At 41.2% G+C, this 23913-nt stretch overlaps 1 protein-coding gene across 7 annotated transcripts in view; it reads right to left on the bottom strand.

Annotated features, from left to right (window-relative positions):
- The window catches only part of Slc39a8 (solute carrier family 39 member 8), a 146983-nt gene that overhangs the window by 16833 nt on the left and 106237 nt on the right, over positions 1 to 23913 (bottom strand). For 6 of the 7 annotated variants that reach the window (XM_039102102.2, XM_017590787.3, XM_039102104.2 and 3 more), the window contains 4 exons: positions 18255 to 18417; positions 11996 to 12165; positions 10584 to 10706; positions 9464 to 9634 (listed from right to left, as the gene is read on the bottom strand). In XM_039102102.2, the coding sequence (XP_038958030.1) occupies positions 9464 to 9634; positions 10584 to 10706; positions 11996 to 12165; positions 18255 to 18417 (627 nt within the window). The other variant, XR_010063595.1, reaches the window with a different exon arrangement.

Raw genomic sequence — 23913 nt, 5'->3', positions numbered from 1 at the left:
CAAGCCATTGGGTGTCAGCTCCGTCAACAAGACTGCTCTGCAGTATTTCCAGAGACGTCTCCATCTCACCATTGAGAGGTGAGCTTACATGTGTCCTCTTCAAAAAGACCCCTTCTGACCACCAAAATCAACGTGGTCACTTGGACACCACATATTATTTCCATGTACAGCATTGCAGTCCTATGATGCCAAGCCGTGTATTCAGTCACCGTGAGCACAAAGATTGTATGGCTGGTTATCTCTTTGCAGTGGTGTCTCTGGTATCTAAAGCAGAGCCTGGCACATGGAGGTGATCATATAATCACACGATAGTGCCTGAGTAACAGAATGATGGTCTGAAGGCAGCTTCTACACTTTCATGTAGCTTCCGAGATGAAGCATAAAGCAAGATGTCGTGTAGGGCATAAAATGTTTCTGCAATGTAGCATGTTAGTCTAGAAACTCAATTTAAGGTTGTTATTGTTTTCATATAAGTCCAACATTATGGAGTCTGGGCTAAAGCTAAGACATAAAATACACAAAATCGGAACCGTTTCTGCAAACATGGCATCTACCCAATGAGCAAATTACAATTTTACTTTCCAACTGCAACATAATTTCCAGATTTGAATTCTGCTTTGAAGCCTGGAAAACCATGGACAATGTTTGAGCTCTCGCTTCGGATTTTTTTCCAAAGGCATTTTATAATCTAGCAAAAAAAAGTATGAAAAACTAGAGAGTATCAAACCATAGCCACAAAAGGCTTAAGGAACCTTCAAATGTAATCTTTACTGGTGTGCTCTCCACTGGTGAATGTTTCCAACTTCTACCGATCTCCACTGAAGGTTTCATGAAGTCAAGTTCTTTCATCTCTTTGATATTACTAAGTAAGAGATTCGATAACAAAAGAATTTTTTAATCTCCTGACACCAGCCGACAGAAAAAATCGAGCTCAGGCACTGGTCTTTCCTGATTAGAACTTGGAACTCACAATTCTTCTTAATAAAGGACCACTGATAGGCATGTTGGACAAAGATAAAGACCAGAGACTTGGTTAACATAAACAACGAGCCATTCATTTAATAGGGTTTACCTTCTCATAACTGAATTTCTCTAAAGAAGCAGAAATGTAATATGATCAAAGTTACCAGCCAATCAACTGTGATTCTAACCTGGAGAATTTGTTTTGTTATGAATGGGCACTAAAATTGTTATAGATAGATAGATAGATAGATAGATAGATAGATAGATAGATAGATAGATAGATAGTAGAGATATAGAGATATGGAAATATATATTAGATATATAAAATATATACCATGAATTAATTAAAGCATTGAACAATTTCTGCCCCCCAAGAGCCTTGTCAAGAAACGTGGATGCCATTCATGGAACCACAGAGCCCGTCTTGCTTAGGCCAACTTTCCATCATGCAACCCACCAAGCAGATGTAAACTCACCAGGTTCTGGTTCAGTATCCCCAGGCTGCAGGGTGTGGCAGGCATGTAAAGAACAGAGCACAAAGTAAATAGTTTTGAAAGCATAAATAGCAAAAGTAAAAAGGAAGGAAAGCAGGGAGAGAGGGAGGGAGGGAGGCAGGTAGAGGGGGAAGGAGGGTAAGAGGGAGGGAGGAAGGAAGGAAGGAAGGAAGGAAGGAAGGAAGGAAGGAAGGAAGGAGGGAAGGAGGGAACCTACTTTAGCAAGACTGACAATTACAAGTTAAACGCCTTTTACAAAGTAATTTTTAAAAATCAATGAGAAAGCTGATGTTGAAGACCCTCCATCAGTGGGATGCAAGCTAGGTGTTCCGTGGCTTCTGCTGATTTGCAACTGACCTTTTACACGCTACAAATGGAGCATCCAGGACTGTATCCAGAACAATTTACTCAAACCTCTCACTTCTCTCCTTGTTTTCCAAATAAAAAAAATGTTTGGCATTAATTTTCAACTTTTTAACAATCCACATGCATAATGGAGCAACATGGCAATTCTTCATTATACTAATGGGGGAAAAATTAACTTGACATCAAGCCTAATTGAGTAAAACCTCACTAATTCTCCTAAATAGGGATAAGTCTTGCTTGATTAGTGAAAGCAATTTTGTATAGAACATGTTTAGATAAATGCACTCGCCGATTTCAGAATGTACACTAGCAAACAAGGCTGCAGCAGCGGGCACAGTGTGGAGAGATCCTAAGAAAACCCACCACCACCTATGGGGAGTAATGTGGCTCGTCCATTACGGAAGAGGAAGGCTTTAGATTGGCATTATTTTATAGATCTTAAAATTTAAACAATTAGTTTAGAACTTTAGAATCATGTATACATAAAAAAAATCACCTCAAAGACAGTTTTTATAGATGTTGTCAAGATAGTCTACAGCCTAGCCTATAACCAAAGGGAGCAAATTGTAATTAATTGACCAGCCCTGTGATGATAGAGTCAAAGTTAACAAGGATTCATTCTGCAGGCATTTCTCCATTCACTGCCAGCTTTGTTCCTGAAGTTCTTCTGTAATGAGAACTTCGAGCAATGCTGCCATTAGGAAACTGTGTGGAGCAAGAAGAGCAGGAAGCTGGGGTGCAAGGCCCCAGGAGAAGCTCTCAGGTTGACTTGACCACTGAGGAACCTAAGATACTTCTTGCAGACAGGATTTGGCCCTGTGCTGCTCAGTAGAGTTGCAAAGAGTAAACAGTATCGACTACGAAGTAGACCTCCTTGCTCATCTAATACAACGTGGTCAGCCCTAAAATCATACAAACACACACACAACACTACAGTGACTCAGTAGGTGGTGTGTGTGTGTGTGTGTGTGTGTGTGTGTGTGTGTGTGTGTGTATTTATAGATGTGCAATAATAGTCAAAGAAAAAGAGGTCACTGATTTGAGAGTGAGTAAAGGTGGAATATCGAAAGAGTTGGAGAGAAGAGACTTGGAAAGGGTTAAAGGGAGGAACTGATGAAATTATATTTTATTTTTAAAAAATTTTAAGGCAAAAATCCCTCAGTTCGGCCCTTCTGAGGTCTCTTCTTAACTGAATCTTGATATTGTGCTTCCTTATCAACCAATTCATAGCACTGACACCTCCAGGAAACTAGCTCGCTTCTGTTTTGTAAGTGATAGGACGTTTGGATTATTTGATTTAAAATTGCAAACAGAGGCAGGGGACGTAGCTCAGTCCTATAATCCCAGCACTTGGAATGAAAAAGCAGGACGATCATGAATTTCTGAACTACCTGAAGGGACAGCCTCAAAAAATACTGCTTTAATTTTAAAAATAGCAAATACGTGGCACACAGCATGGGGGTAGGACTAAAAATGACAGGGTTGACATTATATCCATCTGGGGCACCTTAGGAACCCCAGATCCTGTTTTTCTAAGCCAGAACATCCAGGTAGCCCTCAACCATGACTGAAGACTTTTCCCCCCTTTGGGAAAGTTGAATCCAAGAGCCGCATTCATGGCAAAGCAAACAGGACTGAAATTGAGGACTATGCTGAAGACAGAAATGCAGTCATAATACTTTTAGTGGCCCAGAATACTTCTTCAAACACAGATATCCAGGAATATACTCCAGCCTTCTTCTCACCCTCCAATCCAAAGGGAAGAAAAAATGATCCACTCCCCCCTCAAAAATAAACAAACAAAACAACAATCAAAAAATGAGCCGCACATACTCTCATATAGAGCTTCCAGTTCCAGGTCAATCGAGGGGGAGGATAAAGGGAGGGAGGGAGGAGGAGGAGGAGAAGGAGGAGGAGGAGGAGGAGGAGGAGGAGGAGGAGGAGAGAGAGAGAGAGAGAGAGAGAGAGAGAGAGAGAGAGAGAGAGAGAGAGATTTCATTTCTCTGTGACATTTGAAACATTTTTGAATGTTACATACCAAAGGGCAGAGTTTGTCCCTCCACACCTCTGACACATTACCAGTACTTAGAAGAGTACCAGGAACACATTAGATACTTGGGAAATACTTACTGGGTGACTCAATGTATTTAAATCTGTAAGACTCTCACAGAGATTCTTATTTGTGGAGTATCACTTTATATCAGCCGTTGATATACTCCGCTCCCTGACATCACCTGCATGGTGGATAAATTCCACTTCACTGTGTCTCCATTTTAAACATAACATGCACAGTAATCAACTTCTGTAAATGGCAGAGTAATTTTTCCCCTTCCTATAAAATTGGTAGGAGATGTTGCACACTGCAAGAGGAGTGAACTAGACGATCCCTCTAGTGGCCTAGAAGCATAACACAAGACACCAAGGCCTAATGTTCCTAAGGCTAAAGAAAGATCTAGTAGTAACAGCTTCTATTTCCAAGCTGTGTGTCCTAGAGGAAGAAAAGCTCCACATAGGTTTACATGACCCCTCCATACAGAGAAGGGAACAAATCCACCTCGAGGGTAGGAGGTGACACATCACCTAATGAGAACTGAGCACGTGCACACACCCCACATGTCACGCGCACTACTGTTTCACACTTACTAGGTGCCGAGAAATCTCAGTGTTTGTCTAAATACCTAAAGAGTTAGAAATGAAAACTGTCAACTCATTTCCAACATCTTTCTGTGATACATACATGTTTGGATGACAGCAATTTTTAAACTCTTCAAAGCTATAGGTGTACGACATAACACAAAATACCATAGGTTACTAAATTTCAATTTCTTGCTTCTCTGATTATTCTGTGATAAGGCAGAACTGGTTGAATAAATTTAAAAATACCACATTCTTTAGACATACTTTTTAATTACACTGTGATATTTCTTTCATTCTTCTATTTCAAAAAAAAACCAAAAATTACAATTTAAAACCTAGATTACTATATAATTTGTGTCCTATCAATGTCATATTAACTTAAAGTACTTTTCTTGACTCATAATTTAAAGTTTCTTCCATTTTCAACTTTAAAAAAAGTTAACTCTGCTTAAACACTAGCATCCAACATTGTCAATTCAATTATTGAACTCATACTTGAATTCGAACAAACGAGTTTTAAGTACTATTCCATCATTTTAATGGGTAATCTAGAATAAATTACTTTTGTCGTATTTAATACCAGAAAACACTTTTTATCAAGATAAGTTTATTATTTATATCTTACCACACAGCACCTACTGCCTCGTGAAGCAATGCCAGGCCTTCAACTTTGTTCCTTAAATTCTGTTTATATTTCTGGATAATCTAAAGCACATTAGAAATGGCAGTAGGCTGGCCAGTGTGTTTACACTTTTGTTCCTCTGTGTCTATCCCTTCAGCAAAATGTTCACAAAACAATCCTCGTAAGAAATCATTCTCAATACTGCTTAGGCAACTCATGATACCTGGTTCACAGGTAGCATCCAGGGCCATATCTTCTCTTCCCTCTTCAACAGATAAAGAGTTCCTGGAACTATGGTCTAGAGTCCTAACCTTGTTCTTCTCTGCTCATGGATTCATTGTTGATGTTGGTATGAAAATCCAATAATTTCTATTACAAAACTGGGGGAATCATGTCACGGGTGTGTCATGTTGACACTCAGGAATCTCATACATTATCATCCCAGACCTCCTGTTTGCAAGATGGGATTGTCTATTCTATATATTGTCAGAATACTCTCTTCTCAGGTTCCTTCTCTTTACCCTCCACTGACCTCTTGAGAGAATCTTTCCTGATTGTTCTGTTGAAAGAATTTCCCACACCTTCCCGTCAGTCACCAGGGTTTATTTTCATCAAAATATTTATTGTTTCCTCATAGCTTCTGGTTTCCCTGTTTCTACTATTTCTACTACATTGACTAGAAGGTAGGAGAATATGTTTGCCTCAAAACTCCTGTGCCTAGGGCCCTGAGCAAGTACTCAGTATTTACTGGAAAATGAAGAAAAATCTGCACAAGTTCAGTATGACTAGTCATGTATTTAAACTATGTAAAGGAGGAGACCCACCTTTGTAGTGGAACTTAGACTTACTGGAAGCATCCTCAGGCAAAGATAATTCTAAAGCAAGCGTCTTAATACCTTAATTAGCCCAAGCTTTCCAGCAATTTGGCTAGTTAAAAGGGAAAGGTCGGGGGTGGGGAGCAGCAAGATGGCTCAGGATATAAGGGTGCTGCTGACCTGATGACCTGCTTTCAATTCCCAGAACCTACATCACATCACAGAAGAAGAGATCAATCCCACAACTTGTTCTCTGTTAATATGGTCACTAGCCCTTTAAATTAGTTGGTCTGTCTATCTGTCTGTCTATCTGTTTTAAGACATGGTTTCTCTGAGGATTAAACTTAGCCTTGCCCAGATTAAGTAGTTACACCACTATGGTATAACCCTCTTTCTTTTGCTTCACTTGTTTTGAGATGGGATTTCACAAAGCCAGATTGGCCTTGAGCTCACTGGAGCCTAGACTGGCCTTCACCTTGCAATTTTCCTGCCTAAGCCTCTTAAGGGTTGAGTTTATAGATCTGTGTCTCCATGACTGGTGTAAAAGATCCATTCATCAGTGTTTAAACTGGCAGCTTACTTGACTGGTTCTTTGGCGTCATCACCAAATTTTGGCCATGATTTCACAAGGACCCACTGTATGGTACCCTGCATAATCATGTCCTCAGAAAACAATGCTCTTGAGCTAATCCATCTCTCCTCTCCTAGTGGAATAAATAGTATTGAATGGAGCACCAATGTGGTTGTCTCTCACATTGTGAAGAAGGAAGACCAGCAAAGCATGTCAGAATGCACTATCCAACAGCCTCAGTGCTAGGCAATCCTCAATGCTAGCATCCTCAGTGCTAGCATCCTCAGTGCTAGCATCCTCAGTGCTAGCATCCTCAGTGCTAGGCAAGCTTCAGCTCTCAGAAGGTGTGTGTCCTTAGCTTAGTCGGCATCTCTTAGTCCCAGTAGCCTAACCGTAACTGTGCTTAACCGTAGTTTATGAGGCTCAAATCAGGTAAGTCATCTACTGTCCAGACACAAACCTGGAGCACATTAAAAAAAATGTCCATTTTTAAGTACTACAGGAAATCATCTATTTGGATATTAGGATGTCCTCTGGTAGATCTTAATTAAAACCATCATTCGTTACACCACCTGAGATAATTTCCAGTTGGTTTATTATTAACATAAAGCTACTTCAAACACACTTGAGAATTTCCCTTCATCCAGTGGGAGGAGGATATGATCAAGCACAGTTTATGTCCAGGAAGAAACTCAAGTGTCTTTGTTCTGTTGGTTTTTTCCCCCCAACAATGGCTTTCAAATATTTCTTTTCTACTTTGTATTTTCCTCTGTTTTTCCTTCCCATCTCAACTGCTCACTTTTCTAGTATGCTCAGCTTGGTAGCTTGTGGATCTGCATTTACCGGATGAGTCACATGAAGATTTATCCTCTCCATCTGCCTGATGTAATTACAATAATTGCAGTGCACACCAGTGGCTCTGTCCTCCTAGCACCCCTTTTTAATCATCTGTCATCCATCTGTATTCTATATTGGGTTGGTTAACATCTCTAAGTCCCTGCATCCTAATTAAAACGGTATTTGTCCTTTAGTTTATGGGGTGGTAAGATAATTAGTCTATTGTTAAAGGCACAGACCTGGAACACTCAATAAAATATCAATTGTGAGTACGATGTAAAATTACCTATTTAGGACATTTCCATATTCTCTTTAAAATCTTAGTTACAAGCATCATTTGCCGTACCGCAATAACTAACTTCCTGTTTAGTGTTCCTTCAAAGCCTAAGATCCTGACACTTCGTTCAGTCTAAAGTGACCGCCAAATAGAAAGCAGACCAAGAGGGTGCTTACAAGGAATTGGAGGTTTAAAAACAGGAAGTTGGTTTCATCCAAAATACTGAAATTATCAGTCTCAGGAGCTACCCATGGCTGTTTCCCATTTGTGGAAGGGGGGTTGTCCAGGTGACAGGAACAAAATGATGCTGAGATGCTTGTGGAGGAGAAGGACTACTGACGGTCCTGATGGTCCTGATGGTGCTGATGGTGCTGATGGTGCTGATGGTGCTGATGGTGCTGATGGTGCTGATGGTGCTGATGGTCCTGATGGTGCTGATGGTCCTGATGGTGCTGATGGTCCTGATGGTGCTGATGGTGCTGATGGTCCTGATGGTGCTGATGGTCCTGATGGTGCTGATGGTCTTGATGGTCTTGATGGTCTTGATGGTCTTGATGGTCCTGATGGTGCTGATGGTGCTACTGGTCCTGATGGTGCTGATGGTCCTGATGGTCCTGATGGTGCTGATGGTGCTTCTTGTCCTGATGGTCCTGATGGTGCTGATGGTGCTTCTTGTCCTGATGGTCCTGATGGTGCTGATGGTGCTGATGGATTGATGGTCGTGATGGTGCTGATGGTCCTGATGGTGCTGATGGTCCTGATGGTGCTGATGGTGCTGATGGTCCTGATGGTGCTGATGGTCCTGATGGTGCTGATGGTCCTGATGGTGCTGATGGTGCTGATGGTGCTGATGGTGCTGATGGTGCTGATGGTGCTGATGGTCCTGATGGTGCTGATGGTGCTTCTTGTCCTGATGGTGCTGATGGTCCTGATGGTGCTGATGGTCTTGATGGTCCTGATGGTCTTGATGGTCCTGATGGTGCTGATGGTGCTACTGGTCCTGATGGTGCTGATGGTCCTGATGGTGCTGATGGTGCTGATGGTCCTGATGGTGCTGATGGTGCTGATGGTCCTGATGGTCCTGATGGTGCTGATGGTGCTTCTTGTCCTGATGGTCCTGATGGTGCTGATGGTGCTGATGGATTGATGGTCGTGATGGTGCTGATGGTCCTGATGGTCCTGATGGTCCTGATGGTGTGGATGATACTGATGGTGCTGATAGTTCTGTCCCAGCAGCTTGGCATTCCCATACAAGATACCAGTTTCCTTCCCAACAATTAATCTTTTGGCCATAGATAATTTGAGTTTGATTTCTTTCACTTGAAATGAAAAATGGTCACAATACATAGAGAATAACCTCTACATTCAGTAGTTTTTACAAAAAAATGATGAGATAAAATCAATAATTGCCTAACATATTGCCTGCTGTGAAATACTTGCTTTAAAAATGGTACCCATTAATATTCTTCAGGCAGTGCAAATATAAATTTTAAGTCAGTTAATTAACGAACACAGCTTTTGAAACCTTCGAATCTTCTTGCAATTTCAAGATCACTCAGAGGATTCTTTGGTTTGGGATCTTGAAAGAATTGAAGTGGGAGAAAGGTCCTGAGTTAATTTTGCTAGAGGTACTGTGTAAATCTAACAGGAGGTTCTTATACCGCTAAACAACCTTGGAGAGCCAAGAATTCACAGTTTCTTCACTTTGTGGGCTTAAGCATCCAGAGGGAGAGCAGAAAGAGCGCACAGTGTCCTATCTGATGAAGGTAGGCATGCTTAACATATGAGCGCATAAAATACTGACTCTACCGCATTCCCTGCTATCTCTGTAGTGAAAATCACACAGTAGAGTAAAGGAAAAATGCAATCAGCATGACATACCTGCAGGGACACAACACTGACAGTGTCGAAGTGGATGTGTCCATTAGGCTCAGTGACAGCGGGGTTGGCATAGCATGTCACTCCATTGACAGGAGGTAATGGCAACGTTTTGGGTTGATGGGCTTTTTCTTTAGAACCGAAGTCATCATTCCTGAAGTGAGTATGGTCATTCTGCATGTGAATAATGCAAGTAGGTTATAAGAAGAAAAGATGACTCATGTAGATCAGAAAATGGCCCATTGTTTTTTATTTACTTTTTAATATAATTAATTTTTATTGAAGTAATCCAGTAATTAATTTTTATCAAAAACAACAATTGAATAATAAAATGAATGGAACTGTGGTCTCTAGAGAAAAAAAAATCTTGGCCATCTTTATGGTCCTACTAACATGCAGTCCTAAATGCATAAATGCATATATATATATATATATATATATATATATATATATATATATATGTGAACAGAAAAGTCCTAATATTAACATCACAGGCTCATAGTTATCTGGGCCTCAGTTTCCATTCAAGCTATGGTGAACCACTGAGTAAAAGCAAGTATGAGGGCAGACTGTGAAATGTCATCGTGTTTTTCATTTATAAAGGAATCTAGTCTATCTGCAATGTAATCTCTTGAAAATACTAGCATTTCTTCTTTTAAACAGATTCTTTTTTTTTTAGTATTTACATATTTTTCTTTTTTTATTTTATTTTTTTTATTAACTTGAGTATTTCTTATATACATTTCAAGTGTTATTCCCTTTCCCGGTTTCCGGGCAAACATCCCCCTCCCCCCTCCCTTAAACAGATTCTTATTAGTAGGTTCCATGGTTCCTGCTTTCTCTGTGATAGGGGACATATGTGTTGTTATTTAATTGATATTAAATAAGTATAAAGTATAAAATACAAACTATCCACACCTACTATTTTGCATTAAATTGGGGTTAATTGTTTCAAATTCTATATGAGTCGGGTATTTTTCTTATACTTGTCAATATACTGACTTTTAGTCTCCTCATATCTGCTAGTTTGACAGTCAGACTGTTCACATAATTCACAATTCTTGCCTTTGTTAGGAAGCCTGGAAAAGCAAGCTATCAAATGTCTCCAGTCAAGCCTGCTTACCTGGCCGTACGTTTTCAGTAGCATCTTAAGTGTTCTTTCAACAAAGAAAAGCATGTAAAATCCACCAAACACAGCAACTGCCTTTTCAACATAATTGTCAATTTTGGGATTAAATCCAAATGCCTAAAGAGGAGGAGACAGAACAATTCAGATAAAACCAAATGGTTTAATGGACTCCTGGAAAACAATACCATGCTTTCATAGTATACAATTTTCCTGAAGTTCTAAGTCCACCCTCGAAATAAATACTCTGAAACATGAATAACCAGACCACACACAGTGCATTAAAACCTTCCTAGTAGGGGCTGGGGATTTAGCTCAGTGGTAGAGCGCTTACCTAGGAAGCGCAAAGCCCTGGGTTCGGTCCCCAGCTCAAAAAAAAAAAAAAAACAAAACCTTCCTAGTAGCAGTCACCCCACAAAGTAAAAACCCCCCCGACTTACAGATTCCTCTCTTGGGAATCCACAGCAATATTTACCTTAAGTAAGTTACAGGCACACACGATACTAACTGCACATATATGAACACAACGCTGCCCTAAACACGTGATGCAAATGCTTTTCTAATTTTAAAAAGTTTGTTGTGACTCTCACTGGTAACTAGTCAATTACATGGCTGTCCTCAAGTCAGTTAATCTTCTTAGAGTTTCAGTTTTCTTCTTTACATTTGAGGGTTTTAGGTAAGTATTTCTCTTGGGTTCTTTCTACACAAATACTAATAAAAACTATAGCTCTGAGGATGCATGCCTCATTTTTACCTACAGATTAAAAACTAGAAGTTTTCTCTTTCTTTTCTTTCACTAGTTCTTTTTCTTATATGGCCATAACAGATAGGAAATAAGGCATGCACATTGCATATTGTATAAATAAATAGTAGGTGATAACAACTGTACTCATTATCAAGTAATACACTTCAATCAAAGGAAATAAATAAGCTGTTCTGTATTTACTAACCCATGACTGATCTTCTCCTTTTAGTCAATTGAAAAAAAGTGGGGAAGGGGCCTGTCAACAGAACACACAGTTAACCTCTCATCTTGTCGAGTTGTAGTAAAGACAGAAGGGAATTCTGCCGTCTATCTTCAATACATTTAGACATTAGAGAGTCTATTAAAAAAATGCACAATTAAACTGCAGAAAAGTGAAGTGTGGAGTTCTCCATGGCAACCTAGCACTGTCTGAACATGCATGTCCTAACGGCTGCCCTCGTAGAACAGTAATTTTGTCTCTGACTCCAACATTCCTTGAAGCATGAGATACTCTTTCCCACTTGCTGTGTTTCTGATATCTTTATCCAAAGCTTTCTAAACCCCTCATAAAAGGCGGTGGATATTATGAAGGCTAAAATGCAGAATTTGCTAAAGTGTTTAAAAGAAGCAGTTAGTCACAGAAATGCACATCCCACCCCCTTACCTCTGGAATAAGCTGGAAAATGGCATTTGAGAAAAGGGTCCCAATAGCCAGCCCCACAAAATAAGTCAAAATCTTGGGGAAATACGACTTCTTTATCAAGGGGGTTAAAATCAATCCCAGGAGAGAGGCCAAATTGATGATTGTCACTGACAAGAATCCATAGCCCCAGACTATAGAAAAAAAAGAAAAAGAGTAAAAATTAGTTACAACCAAGGACTCAGATGCACATTAACTAAATCACAGCACACTAACCTTGAAACACTTATTCTTTAAAGTCTTCAACAAATACCTTCTTCAAAACTAAAATTTCTCATTGAAATTTATATAGAAATTTGAGACCATACATGCAGTAGACTGAACATTAATAGGAATCATGTTTGTAGGGTCTGGGGTCTAGCTTAGTTGGTGGAACAATTTATCATGCAAGAGGCCCTGAGTCCAGTCCCCAGAATTTCATAAGCTAAGCGTGGTGGTTTATGTCTGTAATCCCAGCACTTGGGAGGTAGAATTGGGAGAATCACCATTTCAAAGTCACCTTCATCTGTGTTGCAAGTTCAAGGCTAGCCTGGGCTATATGAAATCATGTCTCCAAAGGAAAGGAAATATGAAAGTGTGCTTCTGATTTAAGTGACGAGTGTAGAGCTTGCAGGGAACTGGAGAATATCTGAAGAAGGACAAATGATCCTCCCTGTACAGTATACAGGCTTCAGGTACCTCACCTCATCTGCAGCTCAAGGCTGACTTTAAAATGTAGCCTTTTGTGACAGACCTTTAATCCCAGCAGTTGGAAGGCAAAGGGAGGCAGATCTCTGTGAATTTCAAGGCCAACCTCGTTTGCAAAGTGAGTCCAAGACAGGACTCACTTGCAGAAATCCAGGATAGCCAGGGTCCTGTTATATAGAGAAACCCTGATTCCAAAAACAGTGGCCTTTTAGAAGAATAGAGGTACTGTGAGATTCAAGGGAAAAATGACGTAAGCTGCTGCCAAGGTGAGTGGGGATGGCATCACTTCAAACTGACCACCATCATGCCAACATTAGGTTTCTCATAAACATTTGTCTGAAGAGCCCTGAAATCTACCTTTAAAAGAAATTCTTCTAATTTTAAAAACAAAAAACTCCTGAGCTCTCACCAGTTAGGCTTCCTGGAATCTGGAGTCAGCTGGTGCCCTGAGAACACAGATAGTGACCACACGGGAGTGGAGGGAACAGCTATATTGCATAGCTCACCTTGCCAAGCCCAGAGGGAGACTGGGTGATGCTGGCAACACATAGAGACGGTTCATCTCTCATTCACATGCCCAATGGCCACTCAATAAATGACGCTGGGTGCGGGGGCAGGGCACAATGACAAATGCTATCCTAGTTTGATGCTTGACTAGATGCACTGCTCATCATCTGGACTGTAGAGGCTTGGCATGTAACAGGATAATCAGCAGTGTGGTCTGAGATATACCATGACCAGTACAACCAAGCCACACGTGCCACAGGGCACTGTCTGGAAGATGGGAAAGCTGCCTCTGTGTGGCCACCAGAAAACATCACTTAAATGTTGGGCCACTTTTCTCTCTGGCCCTGTCAGAGTAGTACACAAGTAACACCCAGCGCCCAGCAAGTGTCTGTCATATCAACTGCTGTGCTCAGCCATCAATGTCTTCCATCTCATTAAACCCACAAAGCCTTGCAAGGCAGATGCTACCACCTTCCTCGCACAGTTATAGAACCCAGAACATAGAGTCCCTGTAAGCTCAAATCACACAGATAAAACTGAATTTGGGCTAAAAGCAGTTGCTGCTCTTGTAGAGGTCCAGAGTTCAATTGCCAGCACCTACCCAGGGGAATCCAGCTTCCTCTTATGGTCTCTTGGTTCCCATTCAAATAGGCTCACAATGCAAAGACACACAGACATTAACTTTAAAATTGATCTTTCAATGGCAGTACTGCTGCTCTGACTGCAATCTCTCGGATATATTCCCCTTCTCTGACCCTTGTACAAACAAGTGCCAGAAAAACACTCATATACATAAAATAAAAATAAAGTATAAAAAAATTGATCTTTAGACATAAACATGGGAAAATAAAAAAAGAGCTGGAGTGATTGATCACAATTAAGAAACACTTGCTATTCTTGTGGAGGACCCTGGTTTGGTTGTCTGAGCCCCACAACGGGGACTGACAACTATCTGTAACTCAGTTTCAGGGCGTCCAGTGTCCTTTTCTGACTTCTTGGGGTACCAGGCATATATGTGGTTCACATACATACATACAGCACAGTTTGTTACAAAAGTAAAATAAATAACATTGTTCCTGGATATACCACATCTTCAACATATGTTGTTTATTATTATTTCCAAAACACTGAGTTAGCAGACTTCTTCCTTCCTTGAGTTCACTCTTATGCAGTGAGTAGAATGGGCTTAGAGTTAAAAGCCCTGGGCCCTCTGTCCCCCTTATGCAAGGTATCTATGGAAACCTTTTTGAAGGAGTAAGCATCAGATAGATCCCTGGTAGACAGATGGTCAGACAGACAGAGAAAAAGTTCTAGATAGAATTATACGCTTTTCACTTAAATATTTAAAATGGCCAACTTCATGATTCTTCTCCCTCTCCAAAGAAAAAGACTTAGAGGACTCCCACAAACCAGAAGAAACCCTTCATTGGGACTTTAAACCTTGGAGTGAGGGAGCATCCTGTGGCAAGAACTAATTAGCCCTCCCCCATTTTTTTCTAAACTGTCCTGTGCCTTGAGATAGCTCAAACCAGCCAATTCTGAGGGACAAAAGGAAACCACTCTACCCACAAACAAAAGTTTTGGTTCTGGCAGACAATTCAGATTCTAGATTCCCTCCCCACTGGTTGCATCTGTGTGTGTGTGTGTGTGTGTGTGTGTGTGTGTGTGTGTGTGTGGTGTGTATGTGTGTGTGTATAAGCTTGAGCATGAGAGTGCATATGTGTGTGCATAAAGATGTATGTATGCACACATGTGTGTGTGTAAGCTTGAGCATGGCAGTACATGTGTGTATACATGAGTGTGCATGCGGATGTATGTGTGTGCACAGGTGTGTGTGTGTGTGTAAGCTTGAGCATGGTGGTGCATGTGTGTATACATGTGTGTTCATGCGGATGTATGTGCACACAGGTGTGTGTGTATGTGAGTGTGTGTGTGTGTGTGAGCTTGAGCATGGCAGTACATGAGTGTATACGTGGGTGTGCATGCGGATGTATGTGTGTGCACAGGTGTGTGTGTGTGTGAGAGAGAGAGAGTGTGTGTGTGTGTGTGTGTGAGCTTGAGCATGGCGGTACATGTGTGTAAACATGTGTGTGCATGTGGATGTATGTGTGTGCACAGGTGTGTGTGTGACACTTCCAATAAAGCATGGCCAAGTGTTGAGATCCTTCTTCTCCTGCCTCCCTATCCTTTCGATAAGCAGAGCAAAAGAATGCGTTCCTGCGGTCCTAGACGGACTCACTCTGCAGCATCGATTTCATCTCTCTTGAGCTCACGGCTCCCTCGTTGGTTGTATTGTGTTGGACAGTATGATCTTCAAGGCCGCCTCAAGTAAGAGTCTATGATACTTATAGGAATTAAGTAGTTCTGCATGAACTCATCCAGAAACGAAGCAATTTTGGAGCTTTAAGTACTACTAAGATATGATTAATTTCTCTCCCAAAGAAGTAAATTTATCATTGTGTTTGACTGCATATATTATTGTGGTTTTATAAGGCAAATGAAAGGCACTTCAAAAAAAAAACGATAAAATGTAAGATCTCTGAGACTACCTTATTGTCCCACTAAAATGTCAATACAAACGTATCCAGAACTATGAATTAGATTTATTTTGATTTCTTAGTCTCTCGGATGACCTTAGAAGCTCAACTCATAAGCAGTGAGAAGTTATATTCAGAATCTAGTAAATTTGGTTAGTTTTAATTTTAATTTCCCTGTGAGAAAGTAAGATTACAGAAGGGCAGGGGGGTCCCTGAACCTATGGCCGTGTATAAGAAGCTAAGGACAAATCTGAAGATACGAGTGCTCGCTGCACATCCATGAAGATCTTAGCTCAAGTCTAGAGACAGGAGAATGACCGGGACTTGATGACCAGCCTAAGCTCAGGGTCAGCGTGAACTCCTGTCTCAAAAGAATGGAGAGTGATAGATCAGGACTGGCATCATCCTCTGACCCCCGCCCCCAAACACATACAAGGGTCCTCCACCCCATACATGTTTATATTCTTCATACATATTCCTAGACATGCATAGACACATGTGCATACACAAAAAGATCAAAGACATAATCTTCTCAAGTTGTACCACACAGTGGTCCAGTCGCTTATATTGGCTCATTTCAGTGCTACCCACAATTCTCCGAAAAAGGAGCTGAGATTACACCTGCCGGAGTGACTCAGGCAGACAGATGCTGGACAATTGCTCAAGACCACACAATGTGCACTAAAATAAAACTATGAAGTAGCGCATCAGATGGCAATCCATTGCCAAACTAAACAGATCAGCAGAGACAAGCACTCCACTCTCTTTGTTGGGTTCTCTGTCCAAATATTTGGCACCTTTCTGATCTCGAAACTGGGAACTATTGACTTTTCTACTTTATGGCTTTGCAGTGTTGACCCTAGAGATCTCTCTCACTTCCTGCTTCCTACTTCCTGTCCTTGTCTCTTGGCTCTACCTGACATAAAGTATCCTGAACAGCTAGAGTTAGAAAACACCTATATCTCTGTCTGTCTGTCTGTCTACCATCTAGCTATCATCTATGTATTATCTATCATCTATCTATCATCTATCTGTCATATCTCTCTGTCATCTATCATCTCGCTTTCTTGTTCTCTCTTTCTTGCTCTCTCCCACTCTCTCACTCTTACACCAAGTCTTCCTCTGTAGCCCATACTGGTCTGGAACTCATGGTGATCCTCCTGTTTCAGGCTCTGAAGAGCTAAGTAAGATTACAGGCATAAGCCACCTCATCCAGATTTAGATGAATCCCAGGAACTTTCTTTCCCTGAAGTCACTTCCTAAAATCGTGGGCCTTAGGCAATACAGAGCCAATATTGTTCTAGGCATTTTGAGTGTTGCCATTTAATCCTGGTAACAACACTGTGAGAAAGGAGCCAGATTGGATGAGGAAACTGAGGTAAAAAGCACGTTTCCCAAATGGCCAGAAAATCATGGAGTTGAACTGCAAGGTCTGTGCCCTCATTGCTAGTAATGACAGCATATTAAAAATGTCACTGCACTTATTTTCAAATGTAAAATGTAAAGTATCACAATGTAAAAGTCTTAAGGAAATGTAAACATACTCTAGCCAAGATTTATAATTCCCACGTCTTCTTTCATGTACAAAGCTTAAAGGTTAGAAACTCCATGTTTTAAGGGTTCAACACGTTGGTTTTCCTATGCCTTCCATCATAACTGCAGACAAACTAACACGTTTTCAAATAATAGGACAGGCAAAAGGTGACAGCAACTGTCTCATCAATTAAACCAAATAGTTAATACATAACCTGGTACGCACCTCAGATGGTTTAAAATCAAGAAATGTTTGGACATTGACACATAAAATGACATTTATGACATGTAGGTAGAAATAAAATGTTAGAGTCCTGGTTCTCAGCCTGTAGGTCCCACGCGACTGCCTTGTGGGTCGCATGTCAGATATCCTACCGATCAGCAGTAGCAAAATTATAGGCATGAAATAGCAATAAAATAATTTTATGGTCGGGATCACCACAACAGAAGGAATTGGATTAAAAGGTCAATAGGAACAGGTGAGGACCATTGCTCTTAGGGGAACAAAGAAGACTTTGATGGAAAAGAGGAAAGGGAGAAGGAAGGGAGGTTTGGGGATAAATATGGTCAACGCATTATTGTGTATCTGCATAAAAATTCCATATGTAACAGAACACAATGTTTGATGAATCTATACAATAAAAACTAAATGAATAAGTAAAAAGAGAAGACCGGATTGTGGAATTTTAATTAAATTAAAATAAATTTTATTTTATTTTATTAATTATTTACTTTATAATTTGTTAATTTAATTTTAATTTTGATCCCAAAAGCAGAAGCGTGTTGCATATAAAGTTTGTATGAGTTCCCAATATTCTTATCTAAAAACTTGCTGAATCTTATCAGGAGGTTTCTCACAACTTAAATTAAAAGCAATAAATGAGGAAAGGATGTGCGTGAGCTTTATCTCCCGCTGCCTCTCAGACTTTCCTATGGAGTGAGAAAGGGCTTCTGGGTACCTTCGGAAAAACTGGGCTTTACGCTGTGCTTCTGTGGATCCTCACAGGGATGAAAGTTCAGCTGCTGTAAGATCGCAGGGCAGATGGCAGTGAAGTTCGAGCTGGTTATCTGGGTGACGTTTGAGAAACCATGAAGAGAAAAGATGTCTTCCGCTGACAGACACTGGAACAGAGCAAACAAAGGCACACGGTTGGAATGCGGTCAGCACACGTGGGTGAACACTCAGCCTTAGACTACAGTCTAAGGAAACGTACTGTGCTCCATCCAGGGACACAGCGCGTGTCTGAACCAGAGCTCACTACAGAAATGAATGGACCACTTAGTTCCTCTTTAAACCCAGAAAGAAACACACAAAATAGCGAAAGAATTATTTAATCAACAGCCTACTCGATATAAACAAAGTAAGATTAAAGATTGATTTAGACGTTGAGGACAAACTTCAAAGGTAATAAAAACTGGGCTGTGGCTATAACTCCAAGTAGGGGAAGGGCACGCCTAGCACACACAAACTCTGGGTACCCTAGAGAAGTCAGTAAAAGCACACTGGCAGCATTCGAACACAGGGCTCTGAGATTATTTTTTATTGTCTCAATTTACCTTTTTAGTTATTTAAATGGATATCTTGTAGGGGCTGTCACAGTAGCTTTCTAGCATCCCTTGTTAATGGTTACTTGGTTCCTTAGGGTTTCATAGTTTAAAAATGTACCCATCGATATAGCAATAATAGTTCCAATACGTAAAATTTACTTTAAATTATATCTTAGCATAAACTATTACTAAATTATTCTAAATGCTGATGACCAGGGCCTCTCTATTATAAAGAGTTTTGCAGACAGTGCTGGGCCACTTAGAAATTCATTAACTTTTTAATGAGGCAAAGAATCTTCATTAGAAAAAGAAATCACTGAAAAAACAATTTTTTAAAAGGGTCATTTACTCACAAGTGCATTTTCACTGTAAAACAGAGGAGACATTAATAAATTGATGTCATACAAATTAGAAACTGTGAGAAGTACACGTTCCCTCAAACAGAATCCTGTCTTTAATAAAAATCAACTGATCTTTATTGATGTTTTCGTCTATTTCAGTCGCTCCTCTAACCTCACTAAAATCTTAGCTTTGACCCATAAACTGAACAGTATTCCTCAAAATTCATGTCAGGCCCTAATCCACAGTGAGTGATGCATGGAGATCATCTCCAGTAAATAATTAGTGTTAGAAGAGGCTGTGGAAGAAGGACCCTGGCCCAATGGGATGAAGGGACAGAAGAGAGGACACGGTCAGGAGACTATCTATGATCCACCTAGCAGCCCTCACCAGAAAGTCATGTCCTAGCACTTTGATTTTGCACTTTCAGTCTCTGGAACTACGAAAAAAGTAATTTCTATTGGTTAAGGTGTGGCATATCACCATAGCAACCTGTTCTCAATAATATACCATAGGTGGTATTGAGTTGAGAATGTAAAGGTCAATTGGGAGCTAGAGAGATGGCTCAGCGTTAACAGCAGTCTGTGCTCTTGCAGAGGACCTTGGTTTGGTTTTCAACACCCACATGGGGGCTACTCGCAGCCACCCGTAACTCCAATTCCAGGGCATCTGAAACCCCGTCCTAGGAGTATTGGGGACCTCATACCCATGGTGCACATACAGATGAGCAAAGGCACACACAGATACTCAGACATGAAAATAATATTCTGAATTAATGTGTTTGACCACAAAGCACTTTAATACCTCTTATAGTAAAAACAATGAAATTAAAATGTCTAAATATTAATGCAGGAAACCAGTGCTATTGTCAAGGAAAATGTGAAAAGACGTCAAATATACCAAACTGCATGCAATTGTCAAAAACTAAGGAAGCAATTACTTTACACAAAACGCATGCTCAGATTTTTTTCCTCTTTGAAAGATTTTTTTCTTTCCTTTAATGTTTCCTTTAATATTTTTGCTACCCTCTTCCTCCCTCTAAATCCTCCCATAAACTCTTCCTTGCTTTCTTTCAAAGTCCTAACCTCTCTTTTCATTGTTATTATGAATATGTATGTGTGCAGTAAGCATATAATATTTAAGAATATAAGTTTGTATAAGCTGTGCCTTACTCACCCCATTCTCTCCTCTGGTGGGCAACAATAACAGCTGTGGACTAGCCATCAAACAACCAACACTACTAATAAGGCATCCCTATAGCAAGTATGGGACACCAGACCAATAGACGAAGAAAATGGCTGGATAGCCAATCAGGGAAAGGTAAGAAGGCACAGCTCGTTCATAACCAGGAGGATGCCTGACTCAACAGCTACAAAGAAGACTTGGATCAGTCATGGTTCCAGGAATTAGCAGGTAATGCTAGCACAAAGACATAACAGCACTAGCTCCCAGCAAGGAAGTCTTAACCTGCATGGACTTCAGGTTCCTCCAACTACAAACATGAGGAAAAAGGAACATGCCCTATAAATAATGTTCAAAGACTTCTCAGAATTCAAGCCCTAAGACATTCAAAATGTGACGGCTCTGAAGGAATTCTTTCAGGATCCAAATTGTAGATTAGCAAGTGAACCTGCTCAGGCATAGTGAGTGTATCTCAATGAAATAGTGGCTTAAATGCCATGGCCTTTAAAGATGCCCTCGTTGCCTACTGTGCATTCTTAAAAAAATGTTCCTGTGGTCAATGAGGAAAAGAATCAGCGTAGTTACATGAATACAGAATGAACAACGAGAGGACTTAGAATCGTCATCATCAGTCAGTTTTTATACAGACTTTTTGCTGGCCAGGTGGTCAGAAATCACAGCGCTTGACAGAAGCAACTGCCCGATAGGCACCCAGATGCAGAGAGGAGGCAAAACTCAAGGCTCTGCTCGCCTTTGTTCAACACAGAGCCGATGCAGGCCTGGTAGGATTTAAATCACTTATCCACTAAGAAGCGGGATGCAAATTTTGGACAGTGGCCTATTCTTGATTTACTAAATTAAACCCGACACTAGAGAAGGCAGTATCTATGAAAGGGCAGAGTCTCCACTGCAGGGGCAAACGGCATGTGAGCCCAGCCCCTACACGGAGACGTCTCAAAACCCATTGGACAGTGACACAGCTGAGCAAGTCTGACCCCTCCGGGATACATCCCTTCGCCTTGGAATTCCTGGGTCACAAGAGGTCCTGGGAAAGCAACTCAAGGGTGATAGTATCACCTTGAGAAGATTCACCGAACTTCCTTCCCCCAGACGGTCATAGTCATCCACTAACAGCTTTGCTTTTTACTTTTTTACATGACATTTCTATTCTCTAGAGTCCCTCCCAGGCTTTACTGAGCCTTCTAAGCTCTGTGCTCCTTGGGACCTACTAACGTGAAGACACTCTGACATCAGCGGTTACTCTTTGCTCGTCTAAGCCACAGTACACTGATTTGGAGCACTGATTTGGTGTACGCAGATACCAGAGAAAGCTACTTAAAATGGTAAAGGGGACTTAGGTCACATTACACACCAAAGCCCCAAATTGTACTCAAACTGGTAGCAGCAACAAGGTTCATGCATTCCTGCTTCTGGGCCTGCTACTCTTTCCTCATAGGAGCTTAACTCCCCTTGCTTCATCTCCAGGAGTCATTAAAGGACGGAAGGAGAGGATGGGAGAAAGATTACAAGCTCCTCCCCTTGCAATTTCTACAAATAAAATCTGTACGGTGAAGTATCACTGAAATAATTTGTCTTCTACAATGAATCCCAAGGAGTATGGCAAGACTTGAAGCACTAGACTTCACAAAGACTCTCCCTGGCCAAATTTCCATCTGAGCTTGGTCCTCAACCTTGACATTTCTTGTTACAGGGCCAGCATCTCCAGGCTCTAACAAAGATCTTGCAGAGTTATTTAGAAAGAAACCTCCCACTCTTATTGGCTGATGCTTTCAAACCAAACTCCCCATCTCCAACCCTTTGTACCTGTTACCTTGGCCTGCTTTTGGGGGTGGGGGTGGGGGATTCTGTCCTTTAATCAAAGTACTTCCTATACTTGTGTTTCCTCTTTGTAAAGTTCTACCCACAGATGCTTCCCACCCCAGCTCCTGGGCTGCTCCAAGATGTCTGGCAGGAGTCCAGTTCTATGCTCTCCCCTGTAATAGGTAATTTTGAATAGACCTCATTGGCCACTGATTATAGTAGACATATCAGGAGGATGTTTTCAGGCAAGATGAATATTTGAATCAATGACCTCAGTGAAGACGAGAGAACATTAACCATTTTATGGAAGGCTTGACCAGAGTAAAAGGCAGATAAATGGAGACTTCATACATTTTCCTACCTCACTGCCTGGAGACCACAGTCTGTTCTCTAGACCTCAGTCTGGAATTTACACCATCAACTCCCAAGCTCTTGGGTCTTTACACTCAATTACAATAGTGAGATCTGACTTGCAGATGGTAGATCCTAGAACTTACCTTCCTAATGGTCTCCTTTCCCGCCTCTACCTCTCCTTCTCCCTCTCCCTCTTCTCCCTCTCCCTCTTCTTCTCCCTCTTCCTCTTCTTCTCTCTCTCCTTCCCTCTCTGTCCCTCTCCCTCTCCCTCTCCCCCCCTCTCTCCTTTACTCCCTCCAGCCATGCTCTGTTTCTCACTCAAGGGATATAGGAAGGTATGGATTAATAAAGATGCAGCCACCTTTTGATCCTACTGATTCCATTTCTCTGGAAAGCCCTGGTCAATGCACCTGACTGCACCGTGCAGGTCAATGGCATGGCTGTCGTGCTTGATCATCGGTAAATAAAACCACAGTTTGACAGCACTCAATGTGGTAAAACGAGATTCCTATACTGCCATAACTGTGGTTTTCTTTAACAGTGATCAAGTATGACAGCCATGCCATCAGAGTACACATTGCATTGATTGCTTCCTTCGTTACACAAATATTTTTTGAAACCTAAAAATCTGACAGGAATATCGATGAGAGAAGTCAAAGGGAGAAGAAGCTAGAAGCAGGGAAGAAATAGAACAGAAACAATAAGCCACAGCACCACCTTCCATTAAGAGACCTCAACAGTGTGGGGGAGGGGAGACCCACCCACGTACACCAAGAACTGTAAAAGCAGAGTGAAAATGATAAATCCCTAAGAGATATCATAAGAAATCTTATGTGAGGGAGAAGTTGTATGCAGAAGAAATCATGAAAGACAACTGAGGCAAACGGAACTTCAGGCAAACGGAAAGCGAGTGTTGGTCCTGGTATGACATTCAGCAGCACGGTGACCAGCTGCCTTTCAGACCTCTGAATTCGTAATGCCTGGAGGGCACCAGATGGTGATGAGTGATGATCCCTCTTGAGAAGCATAGAAGCCAGAGATAAGGCTATGTCTGTCTTCTGTGGAGCAGTGATAGTGGGGTGGGTGCGGGGGGAGATGGTCACAAGAAAGCACGCTTTAGAAGAGAGCACGTGCCTGAGGAATACAGAGCATACTTGGAGAAAAACAGGAAAGAGACCCAGGAATGGTGACAGCTGTGTGTCACCCCAGCATTCAGGAAGCTGAGGCATCGAATCATGAGATGACTGAAGACCAGCCTGGGATGAGAGCTGAGGCTGTCTCAAAACAAAACACAACACCGCAACAAAAGCACGACACAACACCACACAAGACAGCATGTGAGACTACATCAGAGCTCGAGAGTAGTTAACTAAC

This window comes from Rattus norvegicus, chromosome 2 (assembly GCF_036323735.1).
Source record: "Rattus norvegicus strain BN/NHsdMcwi chromosome 2, GRCr8, whole genome shotgun sequence".
NCBI classification, from domain to species: Eukaryota; Metazoa; Chordata; class Mammalia; order Rodentia; family Muridae; genus Rattus; species Rattus norvegicus.
Note: the sequence above shows the minus strand (reverse complement) of the source record. Positions and strands in the feature narration are given on the sequence as shown.